Source organism: Dromiciops gliroides, chromosome 1 (assembly GCF_019393635.1).
Source record: "Dromiciops gliroides isolate mDroGli1 chromosome 1, mDroGli1.pri, whole genome shotgun sequence".
NCBI lineage: Eukaryota > Metazoa > Chordata > Mammalia > Microbiotheria > Microbiotheriidae > Dromiciops > Dromiciops gliroides.
This window is the reverse complement of record NC_057861.1, coordinates 45,764,519-45,781,309: the sequence shown is the minus strand read 5'-3', so window position 1 is coordinate 45,781,309 and position 16,791 is coordinate 45,764,519. Positions and strand designations below refer to the sequence as shown.

The 16,791-nt window shown below is 49.1% G+C and overlaps 3 protein-coding genes across 6 annotated transcripts in view; 1 reads left to right on the top strand and 2 right to left on the bottom strand.

Moving 5' to 3' along the window:
• Positions 1-16,645, bottom strand: part of STXBP2 (syntaxin binding protein 2) — a 34,732-nt gene extending 18,087 nt beyond the window's left edge. For 2 of the 4 annotated variants that reach the window (XR_006356383.1, XM_044003592.1), the window contains exon 1: positions 284-336. Coding sequence is in view for 2 of the 4 variants with exons in the window: in XM_044003592.1 (XP_043859527.1) it covers positions 284-320 (37 nt within the window). In the remaining 2 variants the exon portion in view is untranslated. Of the gene's footprint in view, positions 1-283; positions 350-8,534; positions 8,568-9,070; positions 9,158-16,624 lie in introns of those variants that run through there. The other 2 variants (XM_044003584.1, XM_044003578.1) reach the window with 2 other exon arrangements.
• On the top strand, positions 3,789-7,634 carry PCP2 (Purkinje cell protein 2). The gene is made up of 4 exons (XM_044003600.1): positions 3,789-4,073; positions 5,882-5,996; positions 6,324-6,478; positions 7,438-7,634. Exons 1-4 carry the CDS (start codon positions 3,825-3,827, stop codon positions 7,555-7,557), a joined length of 639 nt encoding a protein of 212 aa, XP_043859535.1. The 5' UTR covers positions 3,789-3,824; the 3' UTR covers positions 7,558-7,634.
• LOC122755291 (protein PET100 homolog, mitochondrial) lies at positions 7,631-16,781 on the bottom strand. The gene is made up of 4 exons (XM_044003608.1): positions 16,625-16,781; positions 9,071-9,157; positions 8,535-8,567; positions 7,631-8,113 (listed from the first exon to the last, which is right to left on the bottom strand). The coding sequence occupies exons 1-4, from the start codon at positions 16,649-16,651 to the stop codon at positions 8,036-8,038; spliced, it is 225 nt and encodes a 74-aa protein (XP_043859543.1). The 5' UTR covers positions 16,652-16,781; the 3' UTR covers positions 7,631-8,035.
• Positions 16,782-16,791: the final 10 nt, after the last annotated feature.

Genomic DNA, 16,791 nt, shown 5'->3' with positions numbered 1-16,791 from the left:
GCCCCACTCCCTCTGGGACTTAGGTGCCTTTTCTGAAGCTTCCTCCCCCAAGGACCGAAGCGCCAAGCCCCACCCCTCAAGGACCTGGGCTTCCAAACTCCAGCCCCCCAGCGTCCTAGGGGACCCAGGGGTACAGGTGCCAACCCACCTGCCCCAGGTTTCCTGCCACTCTCCTCCAGGGAGCCAGATGTGCAGGTTCCCAGCCTCCCTCCCCCTCTTCCCAAGGACTCAGGTGTCCAGGCTCTCAGTCCCACTCCCCACTGGGATTAAGGACAGTACTCACTCTCCCCCACCACAGCCTTCAACCCCGAGGGCGCCATCTTCCCCCTGGGGCCACCGCTTCCGGGTCTGGCCCGGGAGGGGCGTGGCCTCTGATCGCGTCACCGCGTGAGGCCACGCCCCTTTCCACCTGGCCCGGCCCCTCCCTTCACCTGGCCCAGCTCCCTAGCTCCCCTCTCCAAGTCAGTTTCTTCTCCTGGAACCGGTTTTGGGAAGGTGGAAAGATGGCCAAGGTCTCCGTGGAGCCCGTTATAGCGAACACTCCTGATAATAGTTTCCCATTGCTAATACGGGGATAGTAATAGCACCTACCCCCCAGGGTTGTGGGGAGAAATTTGTAAAGCATTTTGTGTTAGCAATTTTCATTATTATTGCTGATCACACAAAAGACACCCCAGGTACCCAGAGGCTCACGCGGATACAGAAAGAGTCACAAATTTGCCTAATAATATGTCATTTATATAGGGCGTGAAAGTTTGCAAAAGCTATCATCGCCACTGGCTCAGAAAAGACCAGTGACTTACCCATGGGCCACATAGCACAGCTGGCGATTATCAACACTGTTAGTTTTGTTCTTCCTTCCTTCCCTCCTTCTTTCCTTCCTTCATTCTCTCCTTCCTTCTTCCTTTCCTTCCTTCCCTCCTTTCCTCTTTCCTCCTTCCTTCCTTTTCTCCTTCCTTCCCTGCCCCCTTCCCTCCTTTTTTCCTTCCTTCTCTCCCTTCCTCCTTCCTTCCCTCCTTCCCACCCTCTTTCCTCCCTTCCTTTTTTTCCTTCCTTCCCTCCTTTCCTTCATTCCTTCCTCCTTTCCTTCCCTCCTTCCTTCCTTCCCTCTGTCCCTCCTTTCCTTCCTTCCCTCCTTTTTTCCTTTTTTCATTCCCTCCTTCTTTCCCTTTCCTCCCCTCCTTTTCTTCCTTCCTGCCCTCCTTCCTTTCATCTTTCTTTCCTTTGTTCCCTCCTCCTTTCCTTCCTTCCTTCCTCCCTTCCCTTCTTCCTCCCCTCCTTTTTTCCTTTCCTCTTTCCTTCCTTCCTTCCCTCCTTCATTCCTTTCTTCTTTCTTTCCTTCCTTCCCTCATCTGTTGCTTCCATCCCTCCTTCTTTCCCTCCCTCCTTCCCTTTTTTCCTTCCTTCCTTCCTTTCTTCCCTCCTTTCTTCCTTCCTTCTTTCCTTGCTTATTATTAGTGATTTAGAAGATTTTCACATCACTATTGATAGCTTGAATTTCTTCCTCTGAAAACTGCCTATTGGTATCCTTTGACCATTTATTAATTGGAGAATAGCTCTTACACCTCTCTAAATCTTCTTTGGTCGTGAACTCTTCCCCCATCCGTACATTTGATGAGCATTTTCCTCCATACTCCTCTAATTTGTTTCTGAAGGGGGCAGCTAGGTGTTGCAGTGGATAAAGCACTGGTCTTGGAATTAGGAGGAGCTGAGTTCAAATATCACCTACTAGGCGTGGGACCCTGGGCAAGTCACTTAACCCAAATTGCTTAAAACATCCGGGGCCATCTCCAGTCATCCAGATGTATATCTTGCCACTGGACCCAGATGAGAGTAAGGAGGAAAGAGTGAGGTTGGTGACTTTGCACAGCCCTCCCTCACTTTAATCCAATTCACTGCAAGTCATGACATCACCTCTTCAATATCATAGTTCTCTTTGAGAAAAAACAAACAGGGGCAGCTAGGTGGTGTAGTAGATAGAGCACTGGCCCTCGAGTCAGGAGGCCCTGAGTTCAAATCCAGTCTCAGACACTTGACGCATACTAGCTGTGTGACCCTGGGCAAGTCACTTAACCCCAATTGCCTCACACACACAAAAAGAGAAAGAGCAAACAACAACAATGATTTCATTGGTGTAGGGAGATCTGCCACTTGCAAACCTTATTATTATAATCAGAGAGTTGCCTAGTAAAATGAGAAGTTAAGTGATTTACCCAGGGTCACACAGTCAGTATTCAGCTAAGGCAGGACTAGAATCCATATCTTCCTGACTCTTCTACCAGCTTTCTCTCCACTCTGCCAGTACAATTATCGTGCCCCCCAGCTCCCCCATGTTGCCAGTACTCAAACACCCCCAACCCTCCTATTGGTTTAAAGACATTAAGTGACTTGCCCAGGGTCATACAACAGGCATTCATCAGAGGCAGAAGGCAAACCTAGCTCTTCCTGACTCCAGCCTCCTTTTTAAAAAAAAAAAGTGGGGTCTTTTCAAGGAACAAACTCATTTCTTCTCTGTCTCCCCACCACGACCCCTTTCCCATTGGGAAAAACAAAACCAAACTCTTGTAACAAATAAGCAGTCAAGCAAAACAAACTCCTGCCTTTGCCATGTCCAAAAACCATGTCCCCTTCCCCGAGTCGATTATCTCCCTGCTAGGAAGTAGCGAGCGTGCTTCATCAATTCCACTGCCTCTTGAGCTCAGACTGGCTCAAGGACAAATGCCGTGGCACAGTTCTGCGTTTTCCTGAGTGTGCACTAACATAGGCAAAGGACACAGAGATGCATGTATTCATACAGACAGATAAGTCCCCGGCCGCTCTCTGGGGCTGTTTCCTCCTCTGTCAGATGAGGGGATTGAACTAGATACTCAGCTCCCTCCTAGCTTATGACACACATATAGAAATAGTCATCAGTTCTAAACCCCCTTACCAAAGAGGCCCCAGAACCTCCTCTATCCTGAGGAGGGATCAGTGTGCTCAGAACTCTAGGAACCCACCAAGGCATCACCAGAATGGGGGGAGATAGAGGGATTGTCCACCTGGGAGGAGGGAGGAGTGTGAGGAGTGTGTGTGTGTGTGTGTGTGTGTGTGTATTTGTGTGTGTGTGTGTGTGTGTAGGAATCCTATGATTATGTATCACATTCTCCATCCCCACGAAACCATGTCAAAAATGATGCAGACAATGAAGGGGTCATGACCTACTGCTCTCCCCTAACATCCCCTCCAACACTCGAAGACAACACTCAGGAACCTCTTCTGCTATGGAGGGATTTGATCCAGGCCCTCCCCGCCCATCCCCACTCCAGTTTTGAATGGTGGAATTCAGGGAATGAGATTTTGAAGACTTCGGTTTGAAGAACTGGAAAAGCTTGGGGAACTCACAGAATTTGGGGAGATGGGGGAAGATCTGGCAGAGAATGGGCCCTCCAGCTCCTGCTCTTCCCCTAGCCAGGTCTGGCCCCATGGAGAGGGTTGCTGTGGTAACCACCCCAAAGCCTGGACCTGAGGCTATGCAGAGCTGGTAATCAGGCCCTTGTGGGTATTTAAAGAGGTAAGGACCCCTCCAGGGAGAAGAAGAATCTCTTTCCCCAAGGAAACATAACCAAGGAGACTGATTGAGTCAACCAATGCCAGTCTGACCAGACAGGAGCATCCACATCTTTGGACAGGTGGACAGAACAGAGAGGAGATACTGTTTGGGGGTGGGTGGGTGGGTGGGTAAGAGAGGGGAGCCATAAAGCAAGGGATGCTGCCCTGACTCCCAAAGGTCCCAAACCAAAAAGGCTCTTTGTGGATAGGGCTTGAAACCTAGCTATACAGCAAGGATGCATTCCCAGGTACCAGTTAGCAGGGCTGGCACCGGGGAGGCTTCTGGTGAAGTGAGGAGCACCATCTCTAGTCCCTCTTCGCGGAGAGGCAATAAGGATCGCCCAGGAGGCCGTGGGCTCCGTGGGCTCTGCCTCCTCCGTGCCCTATCCCGCTTGGCCTCACCCTATGCAGCCCTGCCCCCCACTTGCCTGGGAGACCCTACCTTGAACCTTCAGTATGTCTGCTCTCAGACCCCGTTGGCCCAGGTGAGAGCTGCAGGGGCAGGGGAAGGGTATGGATCCTGTGACTCTGGGATGTGGGTGGCACAGGTGACTTTGGGAGGTGGGCTACAGGTCAAGAATGGGAAGATCATGTGTTAGGGGAGGGAGGGCCAGGACCCTGGGAGGGAGGTGAAGTTGGGGGAAAGGGAGGAGGCCTGGGCACCTGGCCCCCACCCAGCACCCAGTGTAGTTCCCTGAAAACAATTATCTGGATGATCTTTATGGGGCTTAGTCTGGGTGGGAGCAGATGGAGAGGGGGGGGACTCCCAGATGGAGTCTAGGATTTGGGGCTTGGTGGAGGATCGTGGGTGTTCCCCCACCCTTTAAAAGTCCTCCTCCAGATGCCATGAGCAACAGTGGGAGCTGGAATCAGGCATCTGCAGTGGGTCTGGGGGCAGAACTCAGAAGGGGGAACACAGTACAGGGAGCAAAGGGTCACCTAGGGATCCAGTCTGATGGCTGAGCTGGAGGGTAAAGAGGAGAAAGAAGCAGATTCAAGTCCTCCCAATGAGGTAAATAAGGGACCCCATTCAGGTCAGGAGGGTCTGGGGATTAGCAGCCTAGGAGGTGAAAACACCAGAGCAGCTCCCCCATTTTCCCACCCCACCTGGTTGATCCCTTGTGGTCTCCAAGTCCTGCCAGGTCTCAGATCTCCCAATTCTACCTACACAACTCTAATTAGCAGGTATCTCATTAGCAAGGCCAGTGTCTCCTAAGGCTTAGAGCCAAAAAGGAGGCCAATGACCCAGTTTGCAGCTTGAGGGGGAGGGAGGGGGATGGAAAGGGATACCTGGGTGCACGGTCCTAGTTAATGTGAAAGGGCCACAAAGTCATGGGGGGGGGGGGGAAGCAGAAGCAATCCAGGCGCTAGGAGAGGGGAGAGTTTGACTCTCCCAAGGGAGTAACTTGTTCCCAAACACTTCCTTGAGCCTCTGATCTAGGCCACTGAAGTTGGCACTAACAGATGCCTCTCCCCAGAGCCGGCTGCAGCCACATGGCTATAGCCAGAGCTATCCTGATTTGGGGGTCCCTGGGGGGCAGAGGTAGGAGTGGGCACAGTGCAGGAAGGCAAGCCATTTATATCATTCACACCGGATTCTCATGCCAGAGAGCAGGCAGTGCAGCTTCAGACCATGGTAAGGTGGGCAGCATGGCCCTACCATCAGCACTAGGGTAGGGGAGGGAAAAGGGTTCTCTACTCCTTTATGGGGGCAAAAAGGTATCCCTGCCCTCCCTCACAGAAGTGGGTGAGAACTAGAAACCTTGACTTAAGAGAAGAATTAAGAGTAAGAGCCCAGAACCCGGAACCCAGAGAAAGGGGCTGAGGTGGGCCAAGCCCTGGGGAGCGTGGTAGGTGTGCTAGAGGGGATTGAGACCATCCTCATTTGGGGTGGAGGGCAGCAGGGGAAGCACCAGAGACCCCCGTTCTCCTGGAGGTGGGGACAGCAAACTCTCAGCTCCCTTTTCCCATCTGGTCCCAGGTAAAGTCAAAAGTTGAGGTTTGGCAGCAGGAAATGGGGGGGGGGGGACAGAGGAGGGGGATAAAAGCAGCCTGGATGGATCAGGTCCATTTGGAATCAGAAAGAGCTAGGGTCGAAGCCTGACTCAGCCACTACTGTGACCCAGGATGTCACTTAACCTCTCTGTGCCTGAGTTTCTCATCTGAAAAACGAGGCGATTAACCCCAATGGCCTCTGGGATCCCTTCTAGCACGAAGTCTGGGATCCCTAATGGAGGACCTCCGGCTTGGGGGATGGCGGTGCCAGGACTAACCCCAGTGCCCAATACCCCAGGCAGGGACCCCAGAAGAAGATGGCTTCTTCAACCTGCTAACCCATGTCCAGGGTGCTCGGATGGAGGAGCAGCGCTGCCCCCTGCAGACTGAAGCTGGCCAGGGGCCTCCCAACAGTGAGTATACCCAGAAGAGTAGATGTGTGTACCGGGTACGGATCTGTGTTCATTTCTATGAATGAGTGTGCATTTGAGTAACTGCGTGCCCAGGTGGCCCTCTCAGAATCAGGTTCTGGTGTGTCTTCCCAAGACTCCGGGTTGGTTTCCTGCAGGACTGGGCTACCCCAGGTACCTCGAGGCTTTTAGTCTCCTTCCCCCAGCCCAGCCCACCCCCAGACGTCCCCCTTCTCTGATTCCCATACAGCTGGGGCTGCTGCAGTTGGTCCCAACGCCCTGCAGAGCACTCAGGCCTGGACCTAGCTAGAGTGCCTCTTCTTCCCCCAGAGAGCAGCCGCAGCCGCAGCCCGAGCCCAAGCCCCGTTGCTCCTCCGGAGATGGACAACCTGATGGACATGGTGGCCCACACCCAGGGACGTCGAATGGATGACCAACGTGCCAGCATCAACTACCTGCCTGGCTTCCAGTCTGGGGCCCCTAAGGTACAGGGCTAGCCCATGAGTGAGACTAGGAGAGGAAAGCAGGTCCTTGGGTCAGCAGGGGGAAAGCCGGGGAGTAGATTGCCTGGGTTCTAACCAATACATTCAGCAGTTCAGCCCCTGAACTCCGGGCAGAAAGAATGGGAACAAAAAAAGAAAAAGGGGGTAGCTAGATGGCGCAGTGGATAGAGCACCGGCCCTGGAGTCAGGAGGACCTGAGTTCAAATCCAGCCTCAGACACTTAACACTTACTAGCTGTGTGACCCTGGGCAAGTCACTTAACCCCAATTGCCTCACTAAAAAAAAAAAAGAAAGAAAGAATGGGAACAGGGTTTTGGTTGGGTTTTTTGGGGGGGGGGTAGGGAGTTGGGGCAGGGACGTGGGAGGGTTGCTCCACTTCCTCTCAGCCATCTCTTGTTAATCTCTGGTCTCCCTGCTCTTAACCCTGGGGATCCCCAGTACCACAAAGAGGGAGGTGTGACTCTGTAAACAGAATCCTAGACTTCGTGTCCCTGAGACCCCAAGAGCCTAGACAGCCCCCCCATCACATCCATCAGTCCCCACCCTCCCTTAGCCATCCCTCCCAGTCACTTCCCCTCACTCCAAGGTAACCTCGTTGGTTCTATTGGGGGCTTCTTGGGTTCAGAAGACCCAGAAGGGTAAGGGAGCAGTTTCACTGCCTTCCTCAATCGTGCAGACAAGATAGGAAAGTCCTCTTTCTGGGGGAGGATGTTCCTGCTTGTTTCTGCCTGTACTCAGGCGAGGCCAGGAGGGAAGTGGGCCTGGGAGCTCAGAGTTCCAGAAATCATTCCAGACCCAGCCCCATTATGCCCTGAACGTGTAACCTTGGGCAAGTCCTCATCTTTCCCTAGGCCTCGATTTCCCTGTATGTAAAATGAGGGGGCCAGCTGCATCTGCTCCCTGAAGAGCACCTCCTAAGCCTCCTCACTCTGTCCCTCCAGGATGGTGTGGAGCAAGGAAGTGGAAAGCGCAGCCACCATCCCCTGTTGGTTCCTCAAGACCCCTCTGCCCTCAGCTTCCGCAGGAACAGCAGCCCTCATCCCCAGACCACTGGCCCCTGAGAGCCAGGGCCCCACAACTTCCACACTCTACCAGTCCCACACCGCCAAATAAAAAGCTTTCACATAAACTGAGTGAGTGGTCACACTGAGTTGTTATTGTCAATGGGTTAAAGAATTGGGATGGAAAAATAGAAGGGTCTTCCTCAAGCCTCCTTGGACTCAGATCCTGGATTCTGAATGGCTCCTAGCTAGAACCCTGCAAGGCAGGGACCAAAATGGGCAAAGGCAAGGGCAGGGGGCTAATGTGTGCCTGTGTTGATGCACTGCCAAGTCAGTGCAGGGCAGGGGAGAGCTCCAGGCCACAAACTTCTCCCGGGATTGAGCAGGAGACGTGTGGCCTGCAGAGTTCCTCGCTGGAAGGCAGAGACGGAAGGAACCCCCTGGCCAGAGTGCTGCCTGCCCATCCTCTATCTCTGCCATGCAGCAGCCAGGTTTGGGTGGAAGGGACGGAGTGCCCCAAACTCCAGAGAATTCCAGGTCACTCCTGGGTAGCCCGGAGTAGCCGCTCCTCACGCTGCTTCCTCATTCGCTCCTTGAAGTCTTCTAGCTCCCGACGCTAACATGGGTTGGGGAAGAACGTCACAGGCCTGGCCCAGAATCCCTAGAACCCAGCCTCACTCCAATGGGAAGTATGTCGGGACAGGGGAGAAGAGTGAGGCAGATGTGAGAGAAGACTAGAACCCCCCCGTCAATCCCTTCCAACCTCGGTGGGCTCTCCTTCCTTAGGGTCCCCTGGGCTAGGTGCTCCTTACTAGGCTATGGCCTCCCGGACCCAGAACCTGCCTCTCACCTTCTCCTTCCTGAGGGCGCTCCAGCCTCTCCTGAGCGCACAGTAGGAGTTTGGAACCAGTTATTACCTGAAACTAAGCTTTCACCTGCCCTGAGTGAAGGCAGAGACAGCCCCTAGAGATATTCCTCACTGCCACCCCAACCCAATCCTCCCTCCCCCCACATATGATGGATATTCAAGGATTTACCTGGTCTTCTCGCTCCGGAGGAAAGATCTCCCGCTGCAGAGAGAGAAGTTGTTGGAGGGACAGACATAGCATCCTCCAACCCCAGCCCAGCAGGACCAGGAGAGAAAGGAAAAACCGGGTCCCCTTCCAGGCCTTGGACCCCTGACCCTCCCAGGGGTAGCTCTGAGTTATACAGGACATCTTGCCTCCAGTTCTTACTGCTACTTAGACGAACATGGTGGAGGGATGACTGGCATTGAATGTCAGAGCTAGAAGCAACCTCAGAGACCATGCATGGAGTCTAGGCCTCTCGTTGTAGAAAATGGCAAGAGTAAGTCAAGAGCAGAGCTAGCAAGAGAACCCAAGTGTCTGGACTCCCAGTCCAAGAGCATCTCAATACCCCACTAGGTACAAGTGTCACTTGGGGAGGCACAGCAAGTCTGGCTTCTGAGGGCACAAACTGTAGGGAGGGGAGTGGGGCATATTCTCCATCCAGTGGGTCCCCACCCTGCTGCCAAGAGCACATCGGGCCCCTCCCCCCTGAGCCCCTGGTATACCTTGCGCTGGATGACGTATTCCTCAAAATATTCAGCCTGGTTGGAGACCCAGAACATGGCCACCGGAAAGGTGAGGTACAGCATCATCTATAAAGGGACAAGAATGGAGGGCATCTCTCCCCACTGCTTCAAAGCCAAACATCTTGGAAAAAGTCACCTACAGAAATTTTTCATTTGAACAAGAAGGATTTTTTTTTTAATACCAATAATCCCCCATATAGGTGAGATTGAGTAGCCCTGGATTGGCCTCCACAGAACACCAACAGGAAAGTACATAGCTAGCTTTGACATCATTTGTCAAGATGAATGAACAACTGCATATAAAACAATTCTTGCTCTGTAGAATTTCAGATTTCCACATGGATTTTCCAGTAAAGTTTCAAGTTCCCAACTTTCATTTTAGAAATCATTTTGTTATGTTATTTTCCACATATTTATTGTTAAAAACCTTTTAAAGCCATGTTGGACCATGCTTGGGAAATTTCCTGTTCTTACTGAGTTTTCAAAAGATCTCTTCAGCCACAAATATATTTTGAGAAATAAGAAGCAGACTTTGGACTATGCCTGTGCTGGATTCCTCCGATTCATCCCTCCCTGCAGCCTTTCCTGAACCTGCCAGGGCGCTTTCCCTCTCCAATCATCTGTGTATAAGTTAGACTCCCACCCACCCCATCCCCTCACAACAGAAAGTAACTTTCTTGAGGCAGGGACAGGGTTCTTGTCTTTCTATCCTCAGTGCCTCACTCAAAGCCCAGCATACAACAGGCACCTCATATTTGGGGAAGCGATCCTCTATGCAATCCCCCATTGGCCCCCAACACCCTCCTGAAACTGTCCTCTCCACAGTCACCAACGAACTTCTGATCCACCAGCTCCAATGGACTCTTCTGCATCCCTCTGCTCCTTGCCGTCTCTATGTGGTGTTTCTGACACAATACACCAAGCTTCTTAACTATTTTGTACCACTATCCCTTCTGGCAATCTGATGAAGCCTGCGGAGTCCTTCTCAGAACAATGTGTTTAAATCATTGAAGGAAATGAGAATAGTGGGGGGAAATAGTGCAAATAAAAATGTCAGCTTTTTTCCCATCCCAATTCACCAAACCCCCAAAACCTATCAAGGAGCCCAGGTGATGGAACCTTGCCTGCTCCAGAGATCACTGGGTTCTAGCTAGAGCCACCTGGTCGAACCTTCTTTATTTTACAGATGGGGAAACTGAGACCCATCAGGCTGGGACAACTGTACACTTTCTGAGGTCTCCTCACTTTTGTGGCTCCTCCCAAGGATCTGTCCTTTGGCATATCTCATTTACCTGCAAGACATCAGCCACTTGCCCTGTGCAAACAATGCTGCAGTCTGCAGCTGTATCGGACCTGCCCTCTGAGCTCCAGACTCACCTCTCCAGCCCCCTAAGGCCATTTTCACCAGGATATCCAGTTGGCACACCACCTCAACAGGTCTATGATTTAGCTGACTGTCTTCCCTTGTGTCGTCCCCCCTCCCTTTTTTTTTTTGGACTTCACTCTTTCTCTGGGGCATTATCTGCTTGTGGCTGAGTTTCTCCAATTCATAACCTGGGGGCTCCCTCTGTCCCTTCCTTTCACTTACCTCTAATACATAATCAGATCCCTAGTCCTGTTGTTTTCATCTCAGCCGCATGCTTAGAATCTTTCTCCTCCCTTTCTGGTCTCACTGAGACAACCCCAGCCCAGGCCCACTTGGACTATAACAACCAAACAGCTCTTATCGCTCTCATTCTCTCCAGGAGGACTTTTCTACTATGGCCAGAACACTCCTTTTTTTTTTTTTTTTTTTTTTTTTAGTGAGGCAATTGGGGTTAAGTGACTTGCCCAGGGTCACACAGCTAGTAAGTGTTAAGTGTCTGAGGCCGGATTTGAACTCAGGTACTCCTGATTCCAAGGCCGGTGTTCTATCCACTGCGCCACCTAGCTGCCCCAAGAACACTCCTTCTTAACAATGACAATAGCTCATTTCTAGACAGTATCTTAAAGTCTACCAAGAGCAGCTAGGTGACACAGTGGATAGAGTACCAGGCCTGGAGTCAAGAAGACCTGAGTTCAAATCTGGCCTCAGACATTCACTAGCTGTATGACCCTGGGCAAGTCACTTCACCCTGTCTGCCTAAGTGTCCTCATGTGTACAACGACCTGGAGAAGGAAATGGCAAACCCCTCCAGTATCTCTGCCAAGAAAACCCCAAATGGGGTCAGGAAAAGTCAGCCATAGCTGAAACGACTGAACAACAAAAAATTAAAGTCTACCAAGCCCTCATTCACAACAACCCTGTGAGGTAGGTGGTACAAATTAACTGAATTTTATAGAGGAAGAAACTAAGGTGATGTGACTTTCTACCAGCTGGGTCATCACAGGCAAGTCCCAAAGCCTGTAAGCATCTCAATTTCTTCATCTGTAAAACAGGCACAATAATGATCACACCACCCACCTCACAGGGCAGTGGCCCCAACAGCACTTTGCAAACATTAAAGTGAAATCTGTCAATTATTGTTGTTATTATTGCCCAAGGTCAGAAAGATGGTAAGTGGCTGAGCTCCGGTATTGGGGGGGGGGGGCAGGGCAATGAGGGTTAAGTGACTTGCCCAGGGTCACACAGCTAGTTAAGTGTCAAGTGTCTGAGGCAGGATTTGAACTCAGGTCCTCCTGAATCCAGGGCCGGTGCTTTATCCACTGCGCCACCTAGCTGCCCGAGCTTGGGTATTTTTTAATGGTGAGTTGACCACCTTTTCCACTACATCACACTTAATCAACCAACAAGCCTTTATTAAACACCTACTATGTGCCAGCACCTTGCTAAGTACTAGGAATAAAAAAAAGTGATAATAGCCCCTGCCCTCAAGAAGCCTACATTCTAACAGTGCACAGGGGAAACATGCATAAAGAGATATATACAAGTTACATAGAGAGGGAAGATACAAAGTAACCTTAATCTAATAGAAATTTCTTGGGGTTACATTTAACTCTCTCAGAGAGAAGATACAAAGTAACCTTAAACTAAGAGAAATGTCTTTGGGGTTACACTTAACTCTTTCACTGCTCACATCTAATTACCAGTTCCTGTTGATTGCAACATGAGGGAGCTAGCTGATGCAGGGAATACAGTGCCAGTCCTGGACTCAGGAAGACCTAAGTTCAAATCTAGCCTCTGACACTTCTGAGCTGTATGACCCTGGGCAAGTCACAAAAACCTCTTTCAGCCTCAGTTTCCTCAACTGTAAAACGGAGATAATAACAACACCTATCTGCCAGGATTGTGAGGATACAATGAGATAATAACTGAAAAGTGATTAGCACAGTGCCTGGCACATAGTAGGCCTTATATTATTGCTGATTATTATTGTTATTATTATCTCTTTCTCTCTGTTCATGCTTCCACCACCCCAGCAAGTCCTTTATCACCTTCTAATTGAACTATTGTAACAGCCTCTTAATTGGCCTCCTTGCCTCTAATCTCCTCCCCTACAATCCATCCTCCACATAGTTACCAGATTCATATTCCTAAAGCACAGGACACTGACCCAGAGAGGGTAATTGATTTGCAAAGGCCACACAGCTAGTAACTGGATTCGAACTGAGGTCTACCTTTCTCTGATTCTAGCTCTCTATCTACTATACCACATTATTTCAGAATCAACAGGGAGACAATGAAACTGCCCAAGCTGAAGAAGTGTCGGTGGCTCCCTACTGCCTCTGGGATAAAGTACTAACTCTACTGTTGGGCATTTAAAGCCCTCTCCAGTCTGTTTCTCCTTTCCAATTTCCATATTACAATATTAATATTCATGCAATATTACTATTAGTATAATGTTAATTAATATTGACATCATATTACATTATTCCCCCTCATCCACTTTACCCTCGGGCCATACTGGTCTAGTTGATGTTGCCTATGAATGAAATCCTGTCTCATCCTTCCACACCTCCCATGTCTGGCATGCCCTGCCACCCCTGTGTTCCTTCCATGCTTGGCTCGAGCACCACCACCTCCAGGAGAGTTTTCTTGATTCCTCCATTTGTTATCGCTGCCCATGATTACTTTGTATATATTCTGTATTTCTTTATCTAACCCACCTCCCAGCAGACTGTAAGATCCTCAAAGGCAAGCCCTGGATTGTTCTTGTCTTTGTATCCCAGCAGTTAGCACAGGGTCCAGCGTGTACACACTAGATGCTTAGTGAATGTTTGTATCATTGGATTGAATTTGGGATTCCCCTCTTTCCCTGCCTCTTAGTTATCCTTCATGACACTTTCAGAATAATCTTCCTTATGCATAGATCTGCTCATGTCACTTGACTAAAAGATCTTCAGTGACGCCTTACAGACTAGTAAAGTTCAAACTATTTTGCTTGACAAGTGTGTCAAGATAATGGAATGTGATAGATGAGATTTAGCAGATACTCAGGAGCCCACCTGGAGATTAATTTAAACTGATTGAATTGGATAAGGCGACTGGCTGCAGAATGGATTACTGGCTGACTTCTAGGTAAGCACATCTGGCTGGTACTTAAGGGTACTTAATGAATTTGAATGATACTAGCCAATCAACTTGAAGAACCTCCCATTTCTGAGAGGGGAAGATGAAGCAGGAAGTGGATGCTGGGGACTGGCACCTGTCTCTTTGTTTTTTTAATTTTTTTTTTTAGTGAGGCAATTGGGGTTAAGTGACTTGCCCAGGGTCACACAGCTAGTAAGTGTTAAGTGTCTGAGGCTGGATTTGAACTCAGGTACTCCTGACTCCAGGGCCAGTGCTGTATCCACTGCGCCACCTAGCTGCCCCTGCACCTGTCTCTTTGGCTGTGAGACATTGGTGTGGTGGCAGAGAACTTGACTGGGGAGTTTAGGAAGGTGAGAATTTCAGGCTATGAGAAATCTGTTCTCAATCTTTCTCTTTCTTTTACTATCTTTCAATAAACCCTTAAAAAACCTAAACTCATTTATCAGTGATTTTAGTCAGTTTCCCCCCAAAACTGGGGGGACAGATTAGAACCCACATGTCTTGGCTCATTCTGCCTGTACAATCTTAGCTCATTTACTCACTTCCAGACAGACTGGACTATTCAAAATTAAGAAACCTGGTGTTGGCATGGACCTCATAAGAAATCCAGTTCAGCTCATACCTTAATTCCCTCTGTAACATACCCCAGCAAGTTAAAACTGACACTTTTCAACAAGGAAGAGAATGAAACCCATAAATTATAAACTACTAAGTTTTACTTCCATTCTCAGAGAAATTCTAAAGTGCAACAGTGGAGGAATGGTTAGGAAACATCCAGAAAAAGAAGCAGTGATGACAAAGAGCCAGTTTAGCTTCATCAAGGACAGGTCGCAGCAGACTAACTTTATTTCCTTTTCTGAAAGGGTTATTAACAGCTTAAACTGCAGATATAGCTTACTTGGATTTTAACAAAGCATTTGATAAAGTATCTTATTCTCTTCTTGTGAAAAACATGGGAAGACATGGACTAGACTATAATACAACCTGTTGTTAAATCATGGCTGACTCTTCGTGATCGCATTTGGGGTTTCGTGGTAAAAATGCTGGAGTACTTTGACATTTCCTTCTCCAGTTCAATTTTACAGATAAAGAAACTGAAGCAAACAGGGTCAAGTGACTTGTCCAGAGTCAAACAGCTAGAAAGTGTCTGAGGCCAGATTTGAACCCAGGAAGATGAGTCTTTCTAACTCCGGGCCTAGCACTCAATCCACTACGTCACCCAGCTGGCCTCTAATACAATTACATAGATTTAAAACTAGTTGAAAGACCATATTCAGGAGTCATTAGGGCTTCAATATCAATAAACAGAAAGTCGGGCGGCTAGGTGACGCAGTGGATAAAGCACAGGCCCTGGATTCAGGAGTACCTGAGTTCAAGTCTGGCCTTAGACACTTGACACTTACTAGCTGTGTGACCCTGGGCAAGTCACTTAACCCCCATTGCCTTGCAAAAAATAAAATAAAATAAAAATAAACAGAAAGTCCCCAGAGGAGTGGCCTGAGTGGCCCAGGGATCTACTTTTCAATCTGGGCTATTCAGCCTTTTTACCAAATACTTGGATAAAGGAATAGAGGATGTGCTCATCAAGTTTGTAGATGACACAGAGCTGGGAACCAGATAAAAATAGTTAAGATACTGTATGACAGCATCAGGATCCAAAAAAGATCTTGACACCAGAGAACACTGAGCTAAGTCTAACAAGATGCAATTCAATATGGACAAATGAAAAAAAAAAAATATATATATATATATGGACAAATGCAAAGTCTTAGACTCAGGTTTTAAAAAAATCAGCTTCATAAGCACAGGCTGAGGGAGTCATGGTTCAATGAAAGTCTGAGGGGGAAAAAAATCTGGATTTTTTAGTGAACTCAATATGTCAACAGTGCGATGTGGCCATCAGAAAAACTTATGCCAACCTGGGAAGATGTTAAGAGAGTTAAGAGAGGTAAGGTGAGAGACAATGTGGAGCAGTGAACAGAAAGCTAGCTTAGGAGCTGGAAAGAACAGGAATTAAATTCAGCCTTTAACACATGCTGGCTGAGTAACCCTGGGCAAATCACTTAATCTATCCATGGCTTAGGCCACCCTTTGTGATTATAGGTCCAAGAGAAGGTGCTTACCAGCATTGATAGGAGCCCTTCCTGGGGGCTCCCTATACCTATGAAATGACAGATCCGGTACAATCCCTATCCTATATAGCTTTCAAATATGAAAGTGATAGTACCACTGTCTACTAGTGTGGTGTTTAGAGTGGAGTTAGGGCACGAATCCTACCTCAAGACACTTAGTATGACCCTGGGCAAAAGACTTGACCTCAGTTTGCTCATCTATAAAAAGGGGGTAATAACAATACCTGCATTCCAGGACTCTTGTGAGGATTAAATGAGATACTCGTTGTAAAGCACTTAGCACGTATTAGGCACTTAATGGATGCTTCTTCCCTTCCTTGAAATGATGAGATATTTGTAACGTACTTCGCAAAACATTAAAGAACTATATAAATATATTTACTACATCATTAGCACCACTACTCCACCCTGGTCAGATCTCATTTGGAGTCCTGTGTTCAGTTATAGGCACCAAAAGTTTAAGATCACGGAGTGACAAGAGGAGGGTGACCCCAAGATAAAAATTCTTGAGTTCCTATCCTTGGTTTGATTGGTTGAAGGAACCGGGGGTGTTCAGCTAGGAGAAGGCTGGGGGAGAGCAGGCGCAGACTCCCAGGGAAAGGAGAGGACTGTCCTGTGGAAGGCTCTAGAGAAAGAATAAAGAGCCTCGGCAGGATTCTGAAGAGGCATATTTAGGCTCCACAATCGGGTAACGCGGCCTAACTACGAGATGGGGAGCGGAGGGAACTAGAAATTGGGGAGTCAGTGGACTCCCCGTGACTGAAGGGCTGCGTACACTGTGAAGGGGATTCTTGTTCAGCCTCTAGATCCCATCCCGAAAGGCCCCTGCCTGCTCCCGACACAAACCCCGAGAAGCAGCATCCCACACGCCCTTCGACCCCCAACACTGACCCGAAAAACCTCAAGCTTCACCCCCATCCTGTGCGGCCCGACAGCTGCTTCCGCCAACCTCTGAAGCTACATTCGCCCAAAACGAGACTCCGCAGCAAGGCGTATGTTCATTGGCTAGAACCCGAGCCTGGAGGCTGGAGTCTATTGGCCAGGGCGGCCGAACCGGA

Coding starts and splice junctions, on each gene's coding strand:
- PCP2 (XM_044003600.1), top strand. CDS start 3,825: ATGCATTCCCAGGTACCAGTTAGCAGGGCTGGCACCGGGGAGGCTTCT. Junction 5,997..6,323: donor TGGCCAGGGGCCTCCCAACA/GTGAGTATACCC, acceptor TTCTTCCCCCAG/AGAGCAGCCGCAGCCGCAGC. Junction 6,479..7,437: donor TCCAGTCTGGGGCCCCTAAG/GTACAGGGCTAG, acceptor CTGTCCCTCCAG/GATGGTGTGGAGCAAGGAAG.
- LOC122755291 (XM_044003608.1), bottom strand. CDS start 16,651: ATGGGGGTGAAGCTTGAGGTTTTTCGG. Junction 9,158..16,624: donor TGAAGCTTGAGGTTTTTCGG/GTCAGTGTTGGG, acceptor GTCCCTTTATAG/ATGATGCTGTACCTCACCTT. Junction 8,568..9,070: donor AATACGTCATCCAGCGCAAG/GTATACCAGGGG, acceptor CTCTCTCTGCAG/CGGGAGATCTTTCCTCCGGA.